The 21,977-nt window shown below is 47.7% G+C and overlaps 1 protein-coding gene across 2 annotated transcripts in view; it reads left to right on the top strand.

Moving 5' to 3' along the window:
- The window catches only part of pappaa (pregnancy-associated plasma protein A, pappalysin 1a), a 375,278-nt gene that overhangs the window by 192,680 nt on the left and 160,621 nt on the right, over positions 1-21,977 (top strand). For both annotated transcript variants that reach the window (XM_038782243.1, XM_038782242.1), the window contains exon 14: positions 1,120-1,288. In XM_038782243.1, coding sequence (XP_038638171.1) covers positions 1,120-1,288 — 169 coding nt within the window. The remainder of the gene's footprint in view (positions 1-1,119; positions 1,289-21,977) is intronic.

Genomic DNA, 21,977 nt, shown 5'->3' with positions numbered 1-21,977 from the left:
TTATTTTTTAAAATAAATTTAGCGTACCCAATTATTTATTTTTTCCCAATTAAGGGGCAATTTAGCTTGGTCAATCCACCTAACCTGCACATCTTTGGGTTGTGGGGGTGAAACCCACGCAGACATGGCGAGAAACTCCACACGGACAGTAACCCAGGGCTGGGATTCAAACCCGGATCCTCAGCACCGCAGCCCCAGTGCTATCCACTGCGCCACATGCCATCCCACAACCCAAAGATGGGCAGGATAGGTGGATTGGCCACACTAAATCGCCCCTTAATTGGGAAAAAAAAAATAATTGGATACTCCAAATTTAAAAAAAACTGCCTTTGAAATGGTCTAACGTGGACTCAGTTCAAGGACAGTTCGGGATGGGCAACATCACATGAAAGAATAAAAAAAAACCTTGACAACAACTGTCCTTAATCTCTGAAATCCTTGACAAATATCTCTTTACAGCTTGTAAGATATCTTACTTTATACTATGCTTAACTATTATAAAAAGATGCTTTTATTTACATTATTTGGAAGCTTTCTGACTGCGAAGGCCACTTTTGAAATGTGGAATTAAAGGGCTGAGACTTCTCGAGCCCAGCGCAGACGAGTAGTGGAGGCAGGGGGTAGAAATCAAACCATGTTTCTAGGTAAGAATTCTTGACAACTGGAGGTCTTGTGGCACAGTGGGTAGTGTCCCCACCTTTGAGTCAGAAGCTCCGGGTTCGGGGTCCACCCCAGGACTTGATGGCCAATGAGGTGCGTTCATAACGTGGTCAAACAGGTGGAGTGCATCATCCTGCAAATCCTTCCCAACAGGTCAATGGTTGACAGTAAGAGTGGGAGAGACACCTGGTCAGCCATGCTTAATGCAGCATGGTGCCCCCTCAAGTTATAGGCCCCTGACGACAGACTAGCAACCTATTCCACAAATTACTAGCTATGGAAACAGACAAAAGTCTGCTTTAGTGCAACACCGAGTGCAGGAGGAGAATTGGAATAGTTGCTGACCAAACCAACAGCAAGGTGTCTTCATTAGGTTTCTTAACAAAAATTGAGGAAATCATGTTGCCATTTGAATATTACAATCCAGCATTCGCATTATTTATTTCCTTCCTCCCTCAGTTGCGTCCACTACTCTTGTGAAGCCACCGACTGTCAGGCGCTCAATCTTAAAAACGCAGTGCTGAACTGCACGGGGACTGGACGCTACAATGGGGATCAATGCACCGTGTTCTGTCAGCAAGGCTATGTGCTTCACCAGCGAAGAGACGAAGACACCTCCAAACATCAGGTCAGTTTGTGCTTCCAATACTTACGAGTTGGCCAGTAACAAAGAATTTTGTTTTTTTCCAGTCATTTCTTAAAAATAGGTTTTGCAAAAAATGTTAGCACTTTGGCACTAGCCATGCTTCATCTTGCATATCTTTATAATATACCAAAGCAATCACATTGGCAGCAACAGCTGGCAGAGAGCACCAAAGTTGGCATTAAAATTCCCAAATATAGATCACTGTTTCTGGCTATTGGCCGTTGAATAGAGGATTGTAGCTCCAGAATGCAGTAAAACACTGTAAGTTATGTCAAAGCTGTTGTTTGTTGGCTTAGAGTACCTATTTCAAACTTCACTGTTTGGTTTTGAAAATGGAAGTTGGCTGGGATTAGTCCAGCCACAACAACAACTAATGAACACTGTGTCTTTTCTCTGTTGCTTCTCCAGTGATGTCATTCCAGTCCAGTCACATGTCTAGCAATCTAAAGCTCCGTTGCTTTTCCAATACAGTTTCCAACAGTGTTTGTGGTCGGTGCTAATGCTTTCATAAAAATACTTCAAGTAGTTTAGACAGCACCACGTCTGAGAAATGGTGTAAAATGCCACCATCCACGGCACACTGAGGTGTCTGATAGGGACCTGAGGAAGATTCAACTAGTCTGTTTTTTGGGGGGGATAAAATAAGGCAGGATATAAAATTACATTTCCTAACATGCCTTGCACATGTTCACATTGGAGGCAATAATATAAAATTGGCTGCAAATGAAGAAATTAAGAAGCTCCTAAATTCACAAACTTTCCAGCCATGCACGCCAGCGGGATTTTCCAATCGCGCCGACGGTGCACAGGGGTGAGGGTGTATTCAATGGGAAATCTATTAACGACAGCGGGACCAGACAATCCCACTGCTAGCCAATGGTGGGCCACCTTCCGCCACCGTTAAACATGCCGCGAGCGGGTTGCGGTGTAAATCCCACCCACGTCTTAGAAAGTACTGGTTGGGCAGAACTAGAAAGTCTATTATTTCTACAAGGTCTAATCAATTGACCAGTTGATCACTTTTCGTCCACTAGTAGGAGAGCATTCAACTCGTCTAAAGAGAAAACACAATTATAGGAGAAAAGAATACTCGTAATTAAAGTTAATCCTTTTAAAATCTAAGGATCTTGGCTGTCTGGCGTAGGGGAGGTTTACAGGGCACTTTTTCTTATCCTTTCTTGGCTCCGGATTTTTTCCTCTGTTTTTCATCTCTCCCAGGAGATTTTTTGCTGTTGGGGGTGTGTTTAAGAGGTTGGGGACCAGGGATCGGGGTATCTGTAGCTCAGAAGTGTTTAGCTTTGATAGCCAAGCGTATGAAACAGGTTGAATAGACCAGTTGTGGTGTTTTCCCACATACTTTGTATGTTTGTATGCAAGAATTTCTTGCACGAGGCAACTTGTTTCTAAATTATGACTTAAATACATATCGAGCTAGAATATTCATGTATATAATATACTATATATATATATATATATATGTTACTCCTGGATCCCTGTTTAAAGCAGCACACAGCTGTTCTAAATTGGCATATTCCATAAAGCTGAATTTGAGCTGACAGCTGCGAGCTGACTAAACAAACAATACAGATTCTTGATTTTAGTTCCTTGTTCTTTGAATCCGTATGGCTTACTGATGCACTGCTCCATTCTTTTTGCTGCAACACTTGCAATTTATACAAGTTGGCAAATTGCTCCAAAATTTTACATCCAGATAGCATGTGCGAGAAAAAGAAGTCCCGTTATTAAAACATCACAAAACCCCATAGACACAGAACTGCTTTACAAACTTGGTCTCGATTTAACGCCCAAAAAGCAGAGTCCCGCTTTGGGCAGGGATAGCGGAGAAAAACCCCGCTATCACCAGAACTCTCTTTTTACCCTCAGCGCGGAACACATCACCCCTCCCCCCCCCCCCCCCCCCCCCCCATCCCCCCAACGGAGACTGCACTTACACCCCCAAAACCCCAACTTAAGTCACAGAGGGTTTTTGAGCTCCCCCTCACCCACCTCTCAAGGACAGGGCGCCCCTGGGCCCAATCCCTGGCATGGACAACCTGTCATGCGGGCACCTTGGCACTGCCAGGCTCACAGTGCCCCTTCCTACTTGACAGTGCCAGCCGGGCACCTTGGCAGTGCTAAGGTGCCCGGTTGACAGCGGGAGTGCCGTGGTGCCACCCCGCCCGGAGCCCGACCACAGCCCGATGGCCTGGGAGACCCCCGGTGGTATCTTTTAGCCTGGTCCACATTTGTTTTGACCAGTGCTGAAGGGCGACATGGCGATGTCTCCCTGATACGGGTGTTCATTCCCATGCCTTGGGAGAATTGGACACCGGCATATTTAAATGAGCAATATGGCTCACTTAATGGCTCATTTAAATATGTTAATCCAAATCTTGCCCAGCGACGGTGAGATGCAGATCATGACGTATCTCACGCGAGGCATTCCGAACGCCGCAAATCATGTGCGAGGCCTCTCGCAAAATCTAATGGCCATTCGATCAGGTCATTCGATCACACCTATAGAGTCATAGAGTATTCACAGTATGGAAGGAGGTCCTTCAGTCCATCGATTCCACGCCAGCCATCAAATCTCTCCCTACAAAAATCCGATTTTCCAGCACTTGATCCGTCGCCATGTATGCTATGGTATTTCAAGTGATCATCTAAATGCTTCTTAAATTTTGTGAGGGTTCCCGTCTCTGCCACCCTTTCAGGCAGTGAGTTCCAGATTCCCACCACTATCTGGGTGACAAGGGGTGGGATTCTCCGCGGCTCCACCGGCGATTCTCCCCGCACGATGGGCCGAGTGCCCGCCGAGTTCGGCCGAGTACCGCCGGCGTCATTCCCGTGTGGTCCGACCCGGTGGGACCTCGGCGTTCATGCTGCGGGGGGTGGCGGGGGGCGGCCTGGTGGGGGGCATTCAACTCCGGGAGGGGCCTGCACGGTGGCCTGCCCGCGATCGGGGCCCACTGATTGGCGGGCGGGATTATCCCGGTGGGAGCATAAGTTCCTCCACGCCGGGCCCCTGTAGGCCTCCGCCATATTGCGCCTGGTCCAGCACGGAGAAGGCAACCCATGCGCATGCGTGAACACGCGCTGGCCGTGGCGCGCATGTGCGAACTTGCACCAGCCGTGGCGCGCATGCACAAACTTGCGCTGGACGTGCTCACACACATGTCGGCAGCTGGATCGGCGTGAGGCGCTCCAATGCCGTGCTGGCCCCCTGTGTGGCGCACGATCGCTGATCCTAGGGGCCAGATGACGCCGGCGTAAACCGCTCCGGTGTTTACGTCGGCGTCAACACTTAGCCCCAGGGTCGGAGAATCCCGCCCAAGGTTTTTCCTCAAATCCCCTCAAAACCCCCTGTCCCTTACCGTAAATCTATGTCCCCTAGTTATTGACCCCTCCAGTAAGGGGAAATGTTTCTTCCTGTCCACCCTGTTTATGCCCCTCATAATTTTACACACCTCAATCAGGTCCACCTGCCTCAACCTTCTCTGCTCCAAGGAAAGCAACTCCAGCCTATTCAGTCTCTCTTGATAGCTGCAACACTCAAGCCGAGGCAACTTCCTGGTGAATTTCCTCTGCACCCTATCTAGTGCAATCACTTCCTTCCTAAAGTATAGCAACCAGAATTGTACACAGTATTCCAGCTGTGGTCTAATTAGCTTTTTATCCAGTTCCATCATAACCTCTCTGCTGTTATACTCTATGCCTAGGCTAATAAAGGCAAGTATTCCATATGCCTTCTGAACCACCTACATTTATTGCTGTCTTCAGGGATATATGGACATGCACACCAAGGTCCCTCTGATCCTCTTTACTTTGGAGGGTGCTACCGTTCATTGTATATTGCCTTGTTCGTCCTCCCAAAATGCATCACCTCACACTTTTCAGGGTTACACCCATTTGCCACTTTTCTGCCCATCTAAGCAGCCTGTCTACATCATCCTTTAATGTAAGGCTTTTCATCTCACTATTTACCACACAGGAAAAGGAGTAGACCAGGGGTGGGCAAACTACGGCCCGCGGGCCGCATGCGGCCCGCCAAAGGTATTTCTGCGGCCCACCAAGTCATTAAAAAAAAAAAAAAAAAATTTTCTTTAAAAAAAAAAATTTTTTTTATTTTTTTAAAATTTTTTTTTAAGGTTAATGGGGGGGGGCTGTTGGGTTACTTACTGGTATAGGGTGGATACGTTGACTTGAGTAGGGTGATCATTGCTCGGCACAACGTCGAGGGCTGACGGGCCTGTTCTGTGCTGTACTGATCTATGTTCTATATGAGGCACCCAGAATCATAACCGGGTGAAGTAATTATTTTACTTAATATACTATGCGGCCCTTTGTGAATTGTGAATTTCTAAATGTGGCCCTTGCACGGAAAAGTTTGCCCACCCCTGGAGTAGACCATTCAGCCCATCGAGCCTGTTCCGCCATTTAATTAGATCATGGCTGATCTGTGGCCTAACTCCATGGCCTTGGGCCCATATCCCTTAATATCTTTGCTTAACAAAAAATTTATTTCAGATTAAAAATTACCAACTGTCCTAGCTTCAACAATTGTTTGCAGGAGAGAGTTCCGAACTTCCATCACCCTTTGTGTGTAGAAGTGCTTCCTAACATCTCTCCTAAACGGTGTGGCCCCAATTTCTAGACTATGTCCCCTAGTTTTAGAAACTCCAGCCAGTGGAAATACCTTGAATACCTCAATCAGATTACCCCTTAACCTTCTAAATTCTCACAAAAACAGGCCAAATTTGTGTAATCTCTCCTCGTAATTTAACCCCAGTAGTCCAGGCATCATTTTTGTAAACCTACTTTGCAATCCCTCAAGGCCAAAATATCTTTCCTCAGGTGTGGTGCCCAGAATGGCTCACAGTGTTCCAAGTGAGGTCTAACCAGGGTTTTGTACAGCTGCAGCATAACCTCTGTGTCTTTATACTCCAGTCCTCTAGATATAAAGGCTAGCATTCCATTTGAATTTTTTTTATTATTTTCTGCACTTAGAACATAGAACAGTACAGCACAGAACAGGCCCTTCGGCCCTCAATGTTGTGCCGAGCCATGATCACCCTACTCAAACCCACGTATCCACCCTATACCCGTAACCCAACAACCCCCCCTTAACCTTACATTTATTAGGACACTACGGGCAATTTAGCATGGCCAATCCACCTAACCCGCACATCTTTGGACTGTGGGAGGAAACCGGAGCACCCGGAGGAAACCCACGCACACAGGGGGAGGATCTATGCACCTGAACCCCAAAATCTCTTTGGACATTCACTCTACCTAACCTTTTTCCATTTAGAAAGGATTCTGCTCTTCTTTTTTGGTCCAAGATGGATAACCTCACATTTACATTTAATTCCATCTGCCACAATTTTCCCCATTCACCTCTTAAGGTAGGGCACCCCAGGGCCCAATCCCTGGCATGGGCAACCTGCCTGGCAGTGCCCCTTCCAACTTGACGATGCCAGCAGGATACCCTAGCAGTGCCAGGGTGCCATTGGTAGTGCTAAGGTGGCTGGGTGGCAGCAGCAGTGCCATGGTGTCACCCTCATCTGTAAATATCTCCTTGCACTTTTATGCTATCATCTATGCCACTTAACTTTGTATCATCAGCAAATTTGGATGTATGAATTTCTATGCCATCGTCCAAGTCATGAATGGATAATGTGAATAATTGAGGCCCCAACACAGATCCCTGTTGTGCACCACTAGTCATAATTTTTTGTATCATCTGCAAACTTACTGATCATACCTCCTACATTCACGTCTAGATCATTAATCTACACTACAAAAACAAGGGACCCAGCACCAATCCTTGCCACCACAGGACACAGGCTTCCAGTCACAAAAACAATCTTCGACCATCTCTCTCTGCCTCCTGCGACTAAGCCAATTTAGGATCCACTTTGCCAAATTGCCCTGGATCCCATGGGTTCTTACCTTCTTGACCAGTCTCACATGCGAGGCCTCAATGAAGTCCATGTGGATGACATCAACTGCACTACCCTCATCTAAACACCTAGTCACCTTCTCAAAATATTATTGGCCAGGTCAAAGCTCTTCTTCTTTGAAATAGTACCTCGGAGCCTTTTACACCCATCCATGCAGGCAAATGAGGTCTCAGTCTAATGTATCACCTGAAAGGTAGCACATCAGACAGCGCAATGCTCCCACAGTACCGCACTGCACTGGCACGTCAACCTTGAAATCTTTGTGCTTAAGTCCTGCATTGGGACTTGAACACAGAGCCTTGAGATTCAAAGGCCGGTCTACTACCAGCTTAAATACTGTTGACACTCAATGGCAGTGCTCGAACCAGTGGTCTTTGCTGAGATAGTTGATCTTTGCCACAGCAGTTTTACTGCTTTACAAATGGTCTCCATGCTTTCGACTGCTTGGGGGAAAGAATAAAAGAAAAATCGAACTGGTTTTAAAAACAAAATCATGATCACTCCCCTTGCGGAAAAGGCGATGTCCATTTTCATCACATGTCGGCTGAGATTTTCTGCATGTCAAGCAACCTCCCATTGTGCACTGTCTGGACTCACACATAAACGATAACTACTTAGGTGAGGCGCCAGAGCATTGCCAACACCCAAGGAACTATACCCGGCATGGGAGCAGAACATATGGAAGAAAATTGTAAGATTAATGTCCATTAAGGTTAAAAAAAATAGCCTAGAACCGGAGCTGAATGCTGAGACATTGAATTTTCTGTTGCGATACATCTCCAGGAATGAGGACAGCAAGTAACAATAAGCAGGAGATGTCTCCGCTGTAGCATTAACAGAGAAAACAATCTTGGTTACTATCAATTAAAGTTAATATATTCAAAGGCTTCAAAACCCTCGAGGGGAGGGAAAATATGAATTAGTGATTCCCAGAAGACATTAGCATTCAGGGTCAACCAGCCATTTCATGTCCAACTGCAGCTAAGTAAGACAAATGTTTTGGTGTAGGCCTCATTTTCCCCACAGGGGACTTTTCTGGATTTCGAACTGAGCATGTGCAGGTTACGCGTGTGTGAATGTTGCCTTCACAATCCACTGGGCTTCTTTACTACAAAAACAGATTGAGTTAAGCAATGCATTTCAAGGAAAAATTCACTGACCTATAACAGATTTTCTGTGTAACCTCTCGAGCGTGGTTCTTGTATTTGCAATCTTAATTTTTCATTAAGAAGACAAAAGAATAAGATAAATTCCAGCGCCGGATATAAACATAGCCAGACTACACTTCCTGATGTTGCAGAAGGATCAATTTGATTCAGAGCAAGCAAGAGATTGGTTTCAACTGAAGGAATTCATATGAGTCAAATGCCTTAACCATGGCAATTAGCATCAATTCTCATTTACAAAGGAAAATCAGTACAAGAAGACACTCGGCTACTCAGTGGTTGTTTGGAACTGGTGGTGTCATATTTGATACTCAGGCATCCACACCCTCCCCCCCCCCCCCCGCCCCATCCAACCCCCCCCCCCCCCTCCACACACACGCACACACACACACACACACACACCCACCATTAGGTCTCCAAGACCAACATCACTTCTTTTCCAAGTGCTGTACACTTTTCCCCTTTATGAGGCCTTCATACACTCCCTCCCTCCCAGCCAAGATAACAGGATTGACAGCTCACCCGATCAAATTAATCTTCCTCCTCCCAGTCTCCCAGTAAGGACTTAGAATCATAGACTTCCGACAGTGCAGAAGGAGGCCATTCAAACCATCATTTCTGCACCGACCCTCTGAAACAGCGCCCTAACTAGGCACGCTTACCCGCCCTCTCCCTGCAACCCCACCTAACCTGCACATCTTCGAACACTGAGGGGCAATTTTATCAGCATGGCCAATCCACCTAACCTGCATATCTTTGGACTGTGGGAGGAAACTGGAGCACCCGGAGGAAACCTACGCAGACACAGGAGGAAGGTGCAAACTCAACACAAACAGTCACCCTGGGGCAGAATTGAACCCGGGTCCCTGGCGTTGTGAGGCAGTAGTGCTAACCACTGTCCGTCGTGCCGCCCCACTTGACAACTTAGTTGGTCCTTAAACCTTCATCAGATGACTTCCGCCAGATTGGAAATCAGGGGTCCAATCAGTGTCATCAGGAGCACACTGCAAAGGTAAAATTACACAATCTTCCGGGGGAATCCTAGCTTCTGGGTTTTGCCTGACTTTCGGACCCCTCTTGCTCCTTGCAGATCAGGTAAGTAACTCACAGGTCAGCATTCAGTAAAAAGGTACTTCATCACAGGCAAGAGCCTCCTTCACACATTTACTGGTCAGGTTACTTGTCCAGGTTTAAGATTATTAATGTCCAACAGCATTACCAATCAGATAGTTGTGGCCATTGTTTGACACCCAAAGTAACAATTCACCAATTCGAAAAAAAAACCAATTTCAAAACAAAGATTTGTAAAATGTGTGCATTTCGTTTATATTATTGTTCTGACAAACTTGTGCACACTGTCAGAAAGGAATGACACATCTTTAAATCATTGACTGTAACATTGCTTTTGTTGGCTGTGGCAGTAAGTGTTTTTTTAAACTGTAATTTTTTTCACAATTTGGACTATTTTACAAACCAAAAAGCCTTAATTTAATCTGAGTACTTTAGTTTCTATGTCACTCTTTATACACTGCTGAGGTCTTAAGTAGGTTATTTGTTCTTGAAGGTGTACTGCTTTTAGAGAAACGTCTGACAGACATTTGCAATAGTACAACAGCAAAATCACAGGAAACACTTAATCACATCACTTGCACATAATATCCTCTAAATAAGACTGTCTCTTTAAAGTGCAACCGGCAGTGCAATATCTCTTTAAAGTTGTGATGTGAGATTATGATATACTTGAAGCAAAAATGAGAACAAAGGCCGGGATTCTCCCATCCCGCGGCCAAGCTCTGACGCCGATGTCAAAAGCGACACGAGCCACTCTGGCGTCAACAGGCCTCCAGGCCCAGGTATCCACCCCTTCCTCGGGGGCTAGTACTGCAGCGGAGTGGTGTATGCTGCTCTGGCGCTCGAAAGCCAGCGCGCCACGGCCTCTGCAAGTCGGCACATGCGCGCCATGACCGGTGCGATGCCTGCGCGTGGATTCCCGTCTCCGCGTTGGCCCCCAGCCCCCGGGCAACATGGCGGAACCCTACAGGGGCCCGGCGCAGAGGAACTTTGGACCCCACGGGACTAGTCTGCCTGCCGATCGATAGGCCCCGATCGCGGGCCAAGCCACCTTGGAGGCCTCTCCTGAAGTCAGATCCCCCCCTCTCCCCCGGCCCCCCACCCTGTCCCCTCCCACCAGGACGGCCCCCGCAGGCAGAACTCTGAGGTCCCGGCGGGTAGGACCATACGTAACCCATGCCGGCGGGATTCGGCCAAACTCGTGGGCACGAGGCCCGGAGAATCGCCGGGGGGTGGGGCCCCCCTACCGGCGCGGCGGTGATCCCGCAGGAGCCCAAGAATCGGCGCCGGAGAATCGGCAGGCCAGCGTCGGAGCGGCGTGGGATCAGAGAATCCCGGCCAAAATCTCAACTTTCATATTGTAGAATCATTCGGACAGGCAAAATAAGTCGATATACACAATGGGTGCGGAAACATTTCAGTGCCATTTTGTGTGCAATTGGCAGACTGTTTCTCGATGGCACGTTGGCGAGATCGCAGCAGTATTTAATGGTATTTATTGCCGGAAATTAGCCCTGGTGAGCTTCTCATCATTCCTGGCTGTTTCACTGTCTGATTCGCCAGACCGGGGCCTTAACGTCTTGCTGCTAACAAGGGGATCTGCTTTTAAACATACCTTCACCACTCATTCCAGTCAACTCACCAGCACAGCAGAGCGCAGACCTGCTCCTCGCTTTGGCCATGCCAAACTGGCCAGGCTTCCCAACGCCTGGGAGGCAGTGGCAGCGGCTGTCCCTGATGCCCCTGGGCGTGTGGGTGACAAGTGTGCCATCAATTACCCCCCTAGACCTGGTGTATCCTGGCAATGGTGGCGAATACTGCAGCCTAGGCACTTTGGCGGGCTTGGTCCAGCTCAAAGTTGATATAGTCAGCTGCCCGGGCATACAGGACATCCGTTACCTCCCAAATGCACTTTTGGGCTGTAGCTTGTGATATGCGGTACAAATCCCTGCTGGAGCCCTGGAATTAACTGATGGCATCGAGGTTCAGGCTGCAGTGACCTTCATGGCCATAGGGAGTGGGTGTCTCCCTTCTCTACAGGGTGCTAAGTCCATGAGGACATGGCACAGTTGCCACACTCTCCTGCATCACATGCTGTCCGTCAACTACTTAAAATACCAACGACACCTGCACACCTTGCCCGTTGTTGGGGTCCCCCTCTGGGTTCCTTCTCGACCTGATGGGCAATCAGATCTTCAGGGTGTGGCACCCTGCAAATGAGGTGCCGCTTCCAGCCAGCGTTGACCCTGCTACCTTCGGCATCCGGCCTCCTGGGCTGTGGCAGCACTGCAAGGTCAGTGAAACCATCTGCAACAGTGAAACCATCATCCATTTTGGTCTCTGTCAGGAATTGAGAAGGAGAGAGACTGACAATCAGTTGGGGCTTCCACCTCGGGACCCTCACATCCCCCATGCTTCCCCCACCCTGATGTGTCCCACCTTCTCTCAGAGTGTCGTCAATTGCGAGCCAATTGCGCTGGAAAACCTCACACAGCACACTCATCCGCAACCACTGCAGGATCCCTTAGACCTGAGACCCCAGCCTGGAATGTTCGGGAGTTGGTGCTCAGGTGCCCTCTCCTGATCCACACACGCACCCGTTGGTCACAAGGATATGACCAATGTTGAAGACCAGCTCTTGAGTGTTTAAATTGGTGCTGACACTTCTAGAGGTCAGACAAAGTATTCAGGCTTCAAGGTTTGATTGAAATGCAATGCAATAATCATCATCTGAGACATGATACGTGTACCCAAGAGAAGCCACTTGAGAATATTTTGTTGATTAAATGGTCAACAGTAACAAAGATTTTAAAATCAACTACGTAACATTCCACATATCACACTAACCATGAAACAACAAGGAAACATCACCCTTCCATATTGGTACCAATACAAAGCTATATCAGCTCATTTTCACAAAAACATAACACACGGTATCACCCCTCACAGGGTCCTCAACAGCAGCGGAGGATAAGCCTGATGATTATGTATTAGTATGTCCACAACCTTGTCAGAGAAATGATTTGACCATCAATGCATTACTTGTTCCTATTTAGTTAAATCGCGCCCTATGTGTGGATAGATAGCGGTGGGGAACTCGGCGGCAGAGCTGGTGGGAAACTCCGAGCAAAACCTACAACAAATGACAATTAGAAACGTTTCTGTTAGATTGCACTTTTAATCAGGGATAGGTAGGTTTTAAGGTGTATCGAGAAGGGGGAAGGTAAGGAAGTGAGGCGGAGGGAAGCCCAGAGCTCTGTCAAAGATGGCAGGAGGACAAATGCTGGATGTGGAAAATTATTGTCCCAGTCTGCAAATAGGGACAGCAGGAACACTGTTGTGCTAAATCCCACTCACCCAAGTGCTCACTGATCTCCACTACCTCTCGTTTGCCAACCCTCCAAGAATATCCTGGCGTCTCCAGGAATTAAAGATTAATCACCAAAGCATTGGTTCAACCAACCCAGGAGAAAACTCACTGAGGCATTAAAAACATTGTGTACTTTTTTCCATTCTCTTTGAACATTTTCATGTCTCAGCTAAACAAATTATTGGGGGTGGCAAAAATGGGCCATTTTTGGGGCTGGTTTAGCACAGTGGGCTAAATAGCTGTCTTGCAATGCAGAACGATGGAGAACAAGGCCAGCAGTGCGGGTTCAATTCCCGTACCTGCCTCCCCGAACAGGCGCCGGAAGGTGGCGACTAGGGGCTTTTGACAGTAACTTCATTGAAGCCAACTTTTGACAATAAGCTATTATTATTATTTAACTGACAGTCAAGCAGCATTCAATTAAGTAACAGAGTGGCAGCATGCTTGGAGGCAAGAGGTCATCTGATGAACTCTCCAGAAAGGGAGTCAATGAGTGGCAATGACTGGACAAAAAAATCCAGAGACCCAGAGTAATGCTCTGGGGACCTGGGTTCGAATCCGACCGTGGCCGGTGGTGCCACGGTAGCACAGTGGTTAGCACTGATGCTTCACAGTACCAGGGACCCGGGTTTGATTCCCGGCATGGATCACAGTCTACATGGAGTCTATATGCGTCTGCGTGGATTTCCTCCGGGTGCTCCGGTTTCCTCCCACAAGTCCCGGAAGACGAGCTTGTTAGGTGATTTAGACATTCAGAATTTTCCTTCAGTGTACCCGAACAGGCGCCAGAGTGTGGCGACCAGGGGGTTTTCACAGTAACTTCATTGCAGAGTTACTGTAAGCCTATTTGTGCCACTAATAAAGATGATTATTATTGATTCAATAAAATTAAAAATCTAATTGCGACCCTGAAATCTCATTGTCGATTGTCATTAAAACTAATGTTCTTATCTTCTCTGGCCTACATTTGACTCCAGATCCACTGCAAAGCCTCTTAACTGCCCTCTGAAGTTGACTCTTTTTAAAACAAATATGGAGTACCCAATTCATTTTTATTTCCGAATAAGGGGCAATTTAGCACGGCCAGTTCACCTACCCTGCACATCTTTTTGGGTTGTTGGGGTGAGACCCACGCAGACACGGGGAGAATAGGAAAACTCCACATGGACAGGGACAGAGGGCCGGGTTCATGGGTCCTCGGCGCGGTGAGGCAGCACTGCTAAACAGCATGCCACCATGCCGCCCCCTGAAGTTCACACTTAACCAACTTCTGAAATGGCCAAGCAAGCCATTCAATTAGGGATGGGCAGTAAATGCTGATCCAGTCAATGATGCCCACATGGCATGAATAGTTTTTTTTATAAAAATGTGACGAAGCGGAGTTGGCAACCCTAGCTGACTCCTCATGCAGCATTCAAAATTCTCATTCTCTTGTCCAATCATCTTGTGCCTATCTTTCTCTGTAACCTCCTCTACTCCCAAAACCGCCCAGGAAATCATTCCTTCAGCTCTGGCACCTCGCCCATCACCCGTTTCCATCACCCCACCATTGGCAGCCATACCTTTTGAAGGCCTAGTCCCAGTGCTCTGGAATCCCTTCCCCAAACCTCTTTGCTTTCTTTAACCAATCTCCCCCTTACTTAAAATGCTCCTTCAAATCTACCTAATATTGTCTTAAGTGAATCATGATCAAATTTTACCTTGTTATACTTGTGTGCAGTGCCCTGGCATGCTTGACCACTTTTGAGATAATTTTGAAATGCAGATTTGTTTGTTGGAACTGGCCTGGGATTGGTCCACTCCAACCAGTGAGTCCCCAATGTTTTGTTTTTAAAATCCATTTCTCAGCACTGTAACGTTTACATTGCAAACAAATCCAGTAGCAAATCCTGTTCACATAAGGTTGTGTATATTATGGTGAGAAAAGATTTATATTTGTGGCTTTAATTTTCAGGTCTGGCTGCATGGCGTAATGTATTTGAACCCTGGTTATTCTGTTGCAGCTGACTCTCCCTCGAGAGTTAATTTGTGGGACAGATATCATCACTGCTATCAAATTTCTCCTGTCATTAAGAAAAACCACAGTCTGCCATTATGGCAAATCTGTTTCCAGAATAAATAACCAAAAACTAGGTAAATACCAGCAACTGAGAAAGAAACACTTTTATGTGACCTTTTTAATATCCAAATAATTGCTAAGGTCTGGCAGTTCCACGGAATGTTCTCCGCAACAATAAACAGGGAGTTTTGGACAACTGAACATGGTCGGGCCCTCAAAAATGCAACTTATTATCAAGCACTGTAATAGTGATGGTGGGGAGGGGGGGGGGGGGAGAGAGAGAGAGAGAGAGAGAGAGGAAATCTCTCAGCCTTGCTCGCAAATTAAACAGATCTTGATAAAGGAAGGCAAACAATTTAGCTACTTGAAGCACATTTCCAAATACGTCAGCAACATCATTGCAACACCGACCGACATTCTGGGAAACATACCCTGCTTCAGTTTGTACTTAACACTTTGAGGGTTTGCTTTTTTTTGTCGCTCGCATTGTTTGAGTCTAGGAACGGTCTGAATTATGAATGGAGGTATTCATAAGCACAATTGGGAGGGAAATGCTCAGCCAAAGTGGAAACCTCAGCTCAGAGATGGGAATCTCAAAAAAACAATCAGGCCTGTTCTATAATTAATTCACCCTTTGCTTTCTGTAAATGTGTGTAATATACATTGGAAGCTTTTGTTCAAAGCAGGGTAATTTGTATGATAGTATAAAATGGATGCTGATGAATTGGCAAATCCGTTTAATTTCTCTCCTGATATTACGTTGGGAGAGGTACAAAATGGTGGCCAGTTTGCTGTTGCCTCAGCCACACTGTCGCACAAAGTCAATATTATCCACACTCACTTTGAAGCAAGGAAAAGAGTCAGCATGTTTCAGAGCAGCAATGTTCCTCAATCAGTGTACCCTATTCAGCAAGAGATATTAAGGCAGAACTGGGTAATACGCTCCATTTGAACTGGGTAATACGCTCCATTTGTTACCAGCTGAGAGCGATCATAGAACGTAGAATGCTGACAGTGGAGAAAAAGGCCATTCGGCCCAGCGAGTCTGCACCGGCCCTCTGAAATGTACAAACTCCACACAGACCCAAGGCTGGAAATGAACCCGGGTCCCTGGTACTGTGGCCGCAATGCTAACCACTGGCCAGGGTGCCAACCTAATACACTAGACTCAAGTTACGCTGCTGAGTTCACATCACTCATAGTAAGCGTCAATTGCTGGTTAAATCTTAAACAAACTTTAACTGCGAGATGAAGTACAATTGGATATCTACCCAACATGAGAAAGGTTTAAAAAGTTCCAACATCTTGCCTTCGGTCTTTTGAGGTACTTTACATTGGTTGCATCTATAGCCAAAAGTGAACGCATGTTATTTTCTGCACTGCATCATGGATATTGTAGCCCTATATCCAAGTTGTACTGCACAGTTTAAGTCAACCAGAAACTAATATAGTTTTGTGCCACTATAGACTTGTAGTGTGGCCATCAACAAATAAAACAGTTTACAAATTGCTACCTGCGATGAATGGTTACTGTACCCTTAACACCATGTAGGTGATGCCCCTTTAAGACCGGGTTTGGAACCCTGGGGACTCCGCCTCCGGCTCTGCACACCAGGGAGCCGTATATAAGGTGACGCCCTGTAGGTGGCACTCAGTAAGCACACGTCTCGGTAACTGGCTAGTTCTCTGCTTATTAAAGCCTTCATTTAACATTCCACACTTGTATCATTATTGAGGGTACTACAATTTAAGGAGATTATGTTAGGATGGACGCCGGTCTCAAGCCTGAAAAGCTCAACCTGGAAGCATGGACACCGGAGGCCAAAGACATTTTTAAGTACTGGCTCCGCTGCTTTGAGGCCTACCTGGAATCCTTGGAAGCTCCCATCCTAGGGCCTCGCAAGCTGCGCCTATTCCACGCCCAGGTGAGCCATAAAATCTCCGCCATGATCAAGAAGGCAACCACTTACGACGAGGCGATCGAGATCCTGCAAAAGCATTTAATCAAACCCATAAATGAGGTACATGCACGGCACCTGCTATCTACCTGCCGGCAGCACTCAGGGGAAACGCTAGACGAGTACGTGGAAAAGCTTACTGCCCTCGCAAGGAACTGCAACCAGCAGGACGTGACGGGGGAAGTCCACATGATCATGCACATCCGAGACGCGTTCGTGTCCGGCATCCGTTTCGCCTATATCAGGCAGCGACTCCTCGAAAATGGAGCTAAAGACCTTTAGGACACGGTAACCCTCGCCACCTCACTGGAAGTGGCCTGCCACAACCTAGGCACATACCCCGCGGACCCTACGAGCCTGCCTCGGACTTCCCCAGACTCGGCCACGCTACAGGCCTGCGCCGCGCGGTGACCCGCCCAGACCGGGGGCACACCGTGCTATTTCTGTAGGCAGGGCCAGCACCCACATCCTCGCTGCCCAGCCCGCTCTGCCATCTGCAGCGACTGCGGGAAGAAGGGGCATTTCGCGAGGGTCTGCCTGGCAAGGCCCAAGGCTCAGAAACAAAAAGATCACCAGGCCAGAAAATCAAGCTCATAGGCCCGCAGGCCCCACAATGCGGCTGCGCACCTGCCGGACACGCCCCTTTCTGATGCGTCATTGGCCTCGTGCGAGTCATCGGGGCGGCTATCTTGGCGGCGGCCATCCATCTTCTAATTCCAACACGTGCGACCGACGGCAGCCATTTTATGAATCTGACTCGGCTGAGGACTCGGACTACCCGCAACTGGGAGTGATCACCCTCAACCAATCGCGGCCAAAGCACCTGCAGAGTTCCATGATGCAGGTCCAGATCAACGGGCACGACACTCCCTGCCTCCTTTGACTCCGGGAGCACAGAGAGCTTTATCCACCCAGAAACAGTAAGGCACTGCTCCTTGCACATCTATCCCGCCTCCCAAACCATAGCCCTCACCTCCGGGTCCCACTCGGTCCAATCAAGGGGTATTGTATTGCGGATCCCGCGATCCAGGGCGCCGAATACGCTTGTTTCAAGCTTTATATCCTCCCTCACCTCTGCGCCCCCCTGCTGCTTGGTCTAGATTTCTAATGCAGCCACCGAAGCTTGACCTTGAGGTTCGGCGGACCTTGCCCCCCCTCAAGGTATGCGGCCTTGCCACACTGAAAGTTGCATCCCCCGCATTATTCGCGAACCTCACCCCTGTCTGTAAGCCCGTCGCCACCAGGAGCCGGCGGTACAGTGCCCAAGATATGACTTTTTTCAAGTCAGAGGTCCAGCGTTTACTGGCAGAGGGGTCATCGAGCAACAGCTCCTGGAGAGCACAAGTGGGTAAAAGAAACGGACGGTCGTGGACGACAGAAACAATCCCTTTCCAGATAGAGAGCGATGCGTCAGACATCGCCCTGGCTGCTACCCTCAACCAAGCAGGCAGGCCAGTAGAATTCTTCTCCCGGACCCTCACCGCCTCCGAGATTCGGCACTCCGCAGTCGAGAAGGAGGCACAAGCCATTGTGGAGGCGTGCGGCACTGGAGGCACGATCTAGCCGGTAGGAGGTTCACCCTCGTTACCGACCAACGGTCGGTAGCCTTCATGTTTGATAACGCACAACGGGGCAAAATTAAAAATGATAAAATCTTGAGGTGGAGGATCAAACTCTCCACCTACATGTACGATATCAAGTATCATCCTGGGAAGCTCCGACTATCGTGCTCCCGAATGTTTACCCACCAAAGATGTCCGTGTCCGCCGCACCACCGCCCGAGCTGAGAAGGTCGACGAGGATGATCTGGCCGCCAAAAAGACTAGACATGTGATTCCACTTCACCCCCAATGGCCTTTGCGTTTTTTTTAAAACAGGGGGTGAATGTGGTAAATGGTTACTGGACGCTTAACACCATGTAGGTGATGCCCCTTTAAGACCAGGTTTGGAACCCTGGGGGACTCCGCCTCCGGCTCCGCCCACCAGGGAGCCGTATATAAGGTGACGCCCTGTAGGTGGCACTCAGTAAGCACCCGTCTCGGTAACTGGCTCGTTCTCTGCTTATTAAAGCATTCATTTACCATTCCACACTCTTGTGTCGTTATTGAGGGTACTACACTACCAGACCATTTTTCACCAGCGGCCTCCATTTCACAATCTTCTGGGGACTTGCTAATGAGCTTTAGCATAACTGTCAGCTTTTAGAAACATAAAACAGCTTTTAGAAACATAAAACAGATTCTTCTTTGCCTTCTTATCACTTTGCGTCAAACTCACCTGACTGATGCAGTGACGCTCTCTTCTGTCTTCTGGATTGGAGGGTCCTACATGATATGGATCTGTGCAGTCTTGGTCCATTCCTGCAGCCCAAAGTGCTTTCACTGCCATTTGCCAGTTTCATTCATCAGAGCCAGAGGATAGCTGGTGCAAGAAAGTTCACACTGGTGCAGCAGGAGTGCTTTGCTGAAGTCGGTACAGGCTCCAGGGACTTTTGCACTGCATCTGAATATATGAAAGAACCAAACATTTAATTCTCCAAGTGGATAATCGCAGGCAACTAACTTTTGATCCTCAGCCAGTATTACTCTGGGCATGTGTGCTATTGGCATGTGATGAGAAAAAAGTAACTCGGCTCACTCCTTCGGCTGCCAACATGTAATCTACTCGATTGTAGAACCTCATGAATTCGTCTAATATGCTTGAATCTTGTGGCACAAAGTAATGCCATTCGAGCTATTGGGCTGAATTCTCCCATTTTGAGACTAAGTGCTGTGCCGTGGGTGGGAATGTGGACCACTTCCTGTTGTGGAGGCTGGCGTTAAAACATGCCACATATTCCGTCCCTGACCTAATTAATTACGTACCCGAGTGTCTCACACCATATTCAGTGGCAAGGCAGGCCTGGATGGCATGTAGTCCGCTGTTATGTCCATATTGAAAAATGCGTCCAACGTCACTGAACCGCTGTTGAAGAAAGAAAGTGGACATCCTGAAAGTGAAGCTGAATCTCAATCTCCAAGAGAGTTTTGAAGGTGGAAGGTGGAAGATGGACCCACTTCCAGGACACTGAATCTGGAAGGTCTTCCTGCAGATACCTGGGTGTATTCTGGGGTCTGGGGCCTGGGAGTATTCTGCCCATTCTCTCTCTGCTGATGTTCTGGAGTAGATATCTAATTAGTACCACGCCCCTGCTATTCCCTTCATAGCCTGCTTTTACAAAACCACTGTTCAAGATGTAATATTTATAGAATATATATTTATGTCTTTTACATCTGTCAGATACATATCACATACACAATTTTCTTGCAAAACGTTACTATTTAATCTGCTTCCAGCAGGCAGTGCATTCTAAATGAATTGCTGTGTAATAAGATCCTCCTCTCATCTTTTGCCATATCTTTCACTGATTTGCTCAGATCTCCAGAAACCAGCTGTAGTGAAAATATTATGACATTTTAAAGAAGAATCCTTCTGGCTTCACTTACATCATTCCCTTCCAAGTCAGAGAAGATTTTCTGAAAGTTTGGTTGGTACATACGCTGCTTAGCATGCAGCTAAGCTGCAGACAGGATTGACTGATGGAGGTAGGTAGGTACCTTGGGAGGTACCAGCGGAGGTAGCTGCTTTCAACCAGGCTGGTGGATGTGTTCTTACTCACAACATCTCTGGGCTGGAGAGCAGGGTAAGGAGAAATAGGTCAAGGCTCCTTCTCATCACCATCTAGTGATTCCAGCTGGATATCCTGCATGGATAAGGGTTGAGAAGGTGTTTTGGATTCAGCTACAGTACATCTCGATGGGCAAATAAGCTATTACGTGGACTTATACATGATGGAACATCCTCTTTGTGTTTGGTACTAAACGGCACCTGGGGGCGTCTCCGAGGCTATTGGGGACCCTTGGGTGGTCAGGGTTAGGGCAGGGTGGTACCCAGGCTCTTCCCCTGGCACCCAGGCACTTTGGCACTGCCAGCCTGGCACCATGGCAGTGCCTCACAGGAAGCCTGCAAGTGCCACACAGGGGCACTGCCAGGATGTCAGGTTGGCACTGCCAGGGTTCGGGCCCAGTGGGGAGGGGGTTTGCCTTACCAGATAGTAGGGAAGCGATGGAGGAGGGGCTCCTGAGGGCTTCTCCAAGGTTGGGGAAGTGGTGGTGGGGGGGAAGCGAAAATGGAGGTTGACCCTGAAAATGGGTTGGGGTGGGGTGGGAAAGATTGAGACAGCCAGACAAAACGGCATCCCGAACATCCCTTTCCTACAGGAAATCACTCTAAGTGCAGCCTCGGCAGAGAGATTCTCCCTGAATCCCAAAAAAACGACAAAGTGCCGTTGAATAGCAAAATGTTTCTCGGTAGGGCAGCAAGGTGGCGCAGTGGGTTAGCCCTGCTGCCTCACGGCGCCGAGGTCCCAGGTTCGATCCCGGTTCTGGGTCACTGTCTGTGTGGAGTTTGCACATTCTCCCCGTGTTTGCGCGGGTTTCGCCCCCACAACCCAAAAAATGTGCAAGCTAGGTGGATTGGCCATGCTAAATTGCCCCTTGATTGGAAAAAATGTATCGGGTACTCTAAATTTATTTTTAAAAATGTTTCTCGGTGCTGCAAGCGCTGTGAAATACCCTGCCAAACCCCGTCGCTCAGCGGAATTTAACTCAAGTCTGCTGAATCGCGCCCAACATAGTTTGTGTGTGTAAGGGCAACCCCGGACTCATTTTGCAATGCTTCACTTAAACTGTCCATGTTCTTGCTCCTGTAACTTATCAGCAATAATTAACGTCAACCTCTCTTCAACATGAAATCAGTCTCAATTTACAATAGTCTCTGTGCTTCTACAACATGGTTCGGAAATATTCTTGGAAATGCTGTTTATCCAGCACGCATGGAAATTATGGTATGAATTAGAAAGGAAAATAACTTGCATTTGTATGCAATTAGTTATTTAATTAAAACAAAACATTTTGTCATGGTCTGCATTACACTGAAGGGGAACTGCATTGGTTTGAGATTGAAAACATGATCGTTCTACATAGAGAGCAATGGTTCACTTAGTGTGTGTTACAAAGTTGCAGCATGAAGGGGGGGAGTCATCT

The sequence above is a fragment of the Scyliorhinus canicula genome, chromosome 21 (genome assembly GCF_902713615.1).
Source record: "Scyliorhinus canicula chromosome 21, sScyCan1.1, whole genome shotgun sequence".
Lineage (NCBI taxonomy): Eukaryota > Metazoa > Chordata > Chondrichthyes > Carcharhiniformes > Scyliorhinidae > Scyliorhinus > Scyliorhinus canicula.
Note: the sequence above shows the minus strand (reverse complement) of the source record. Positions and strands in the feature narration are given on the sequence as shown.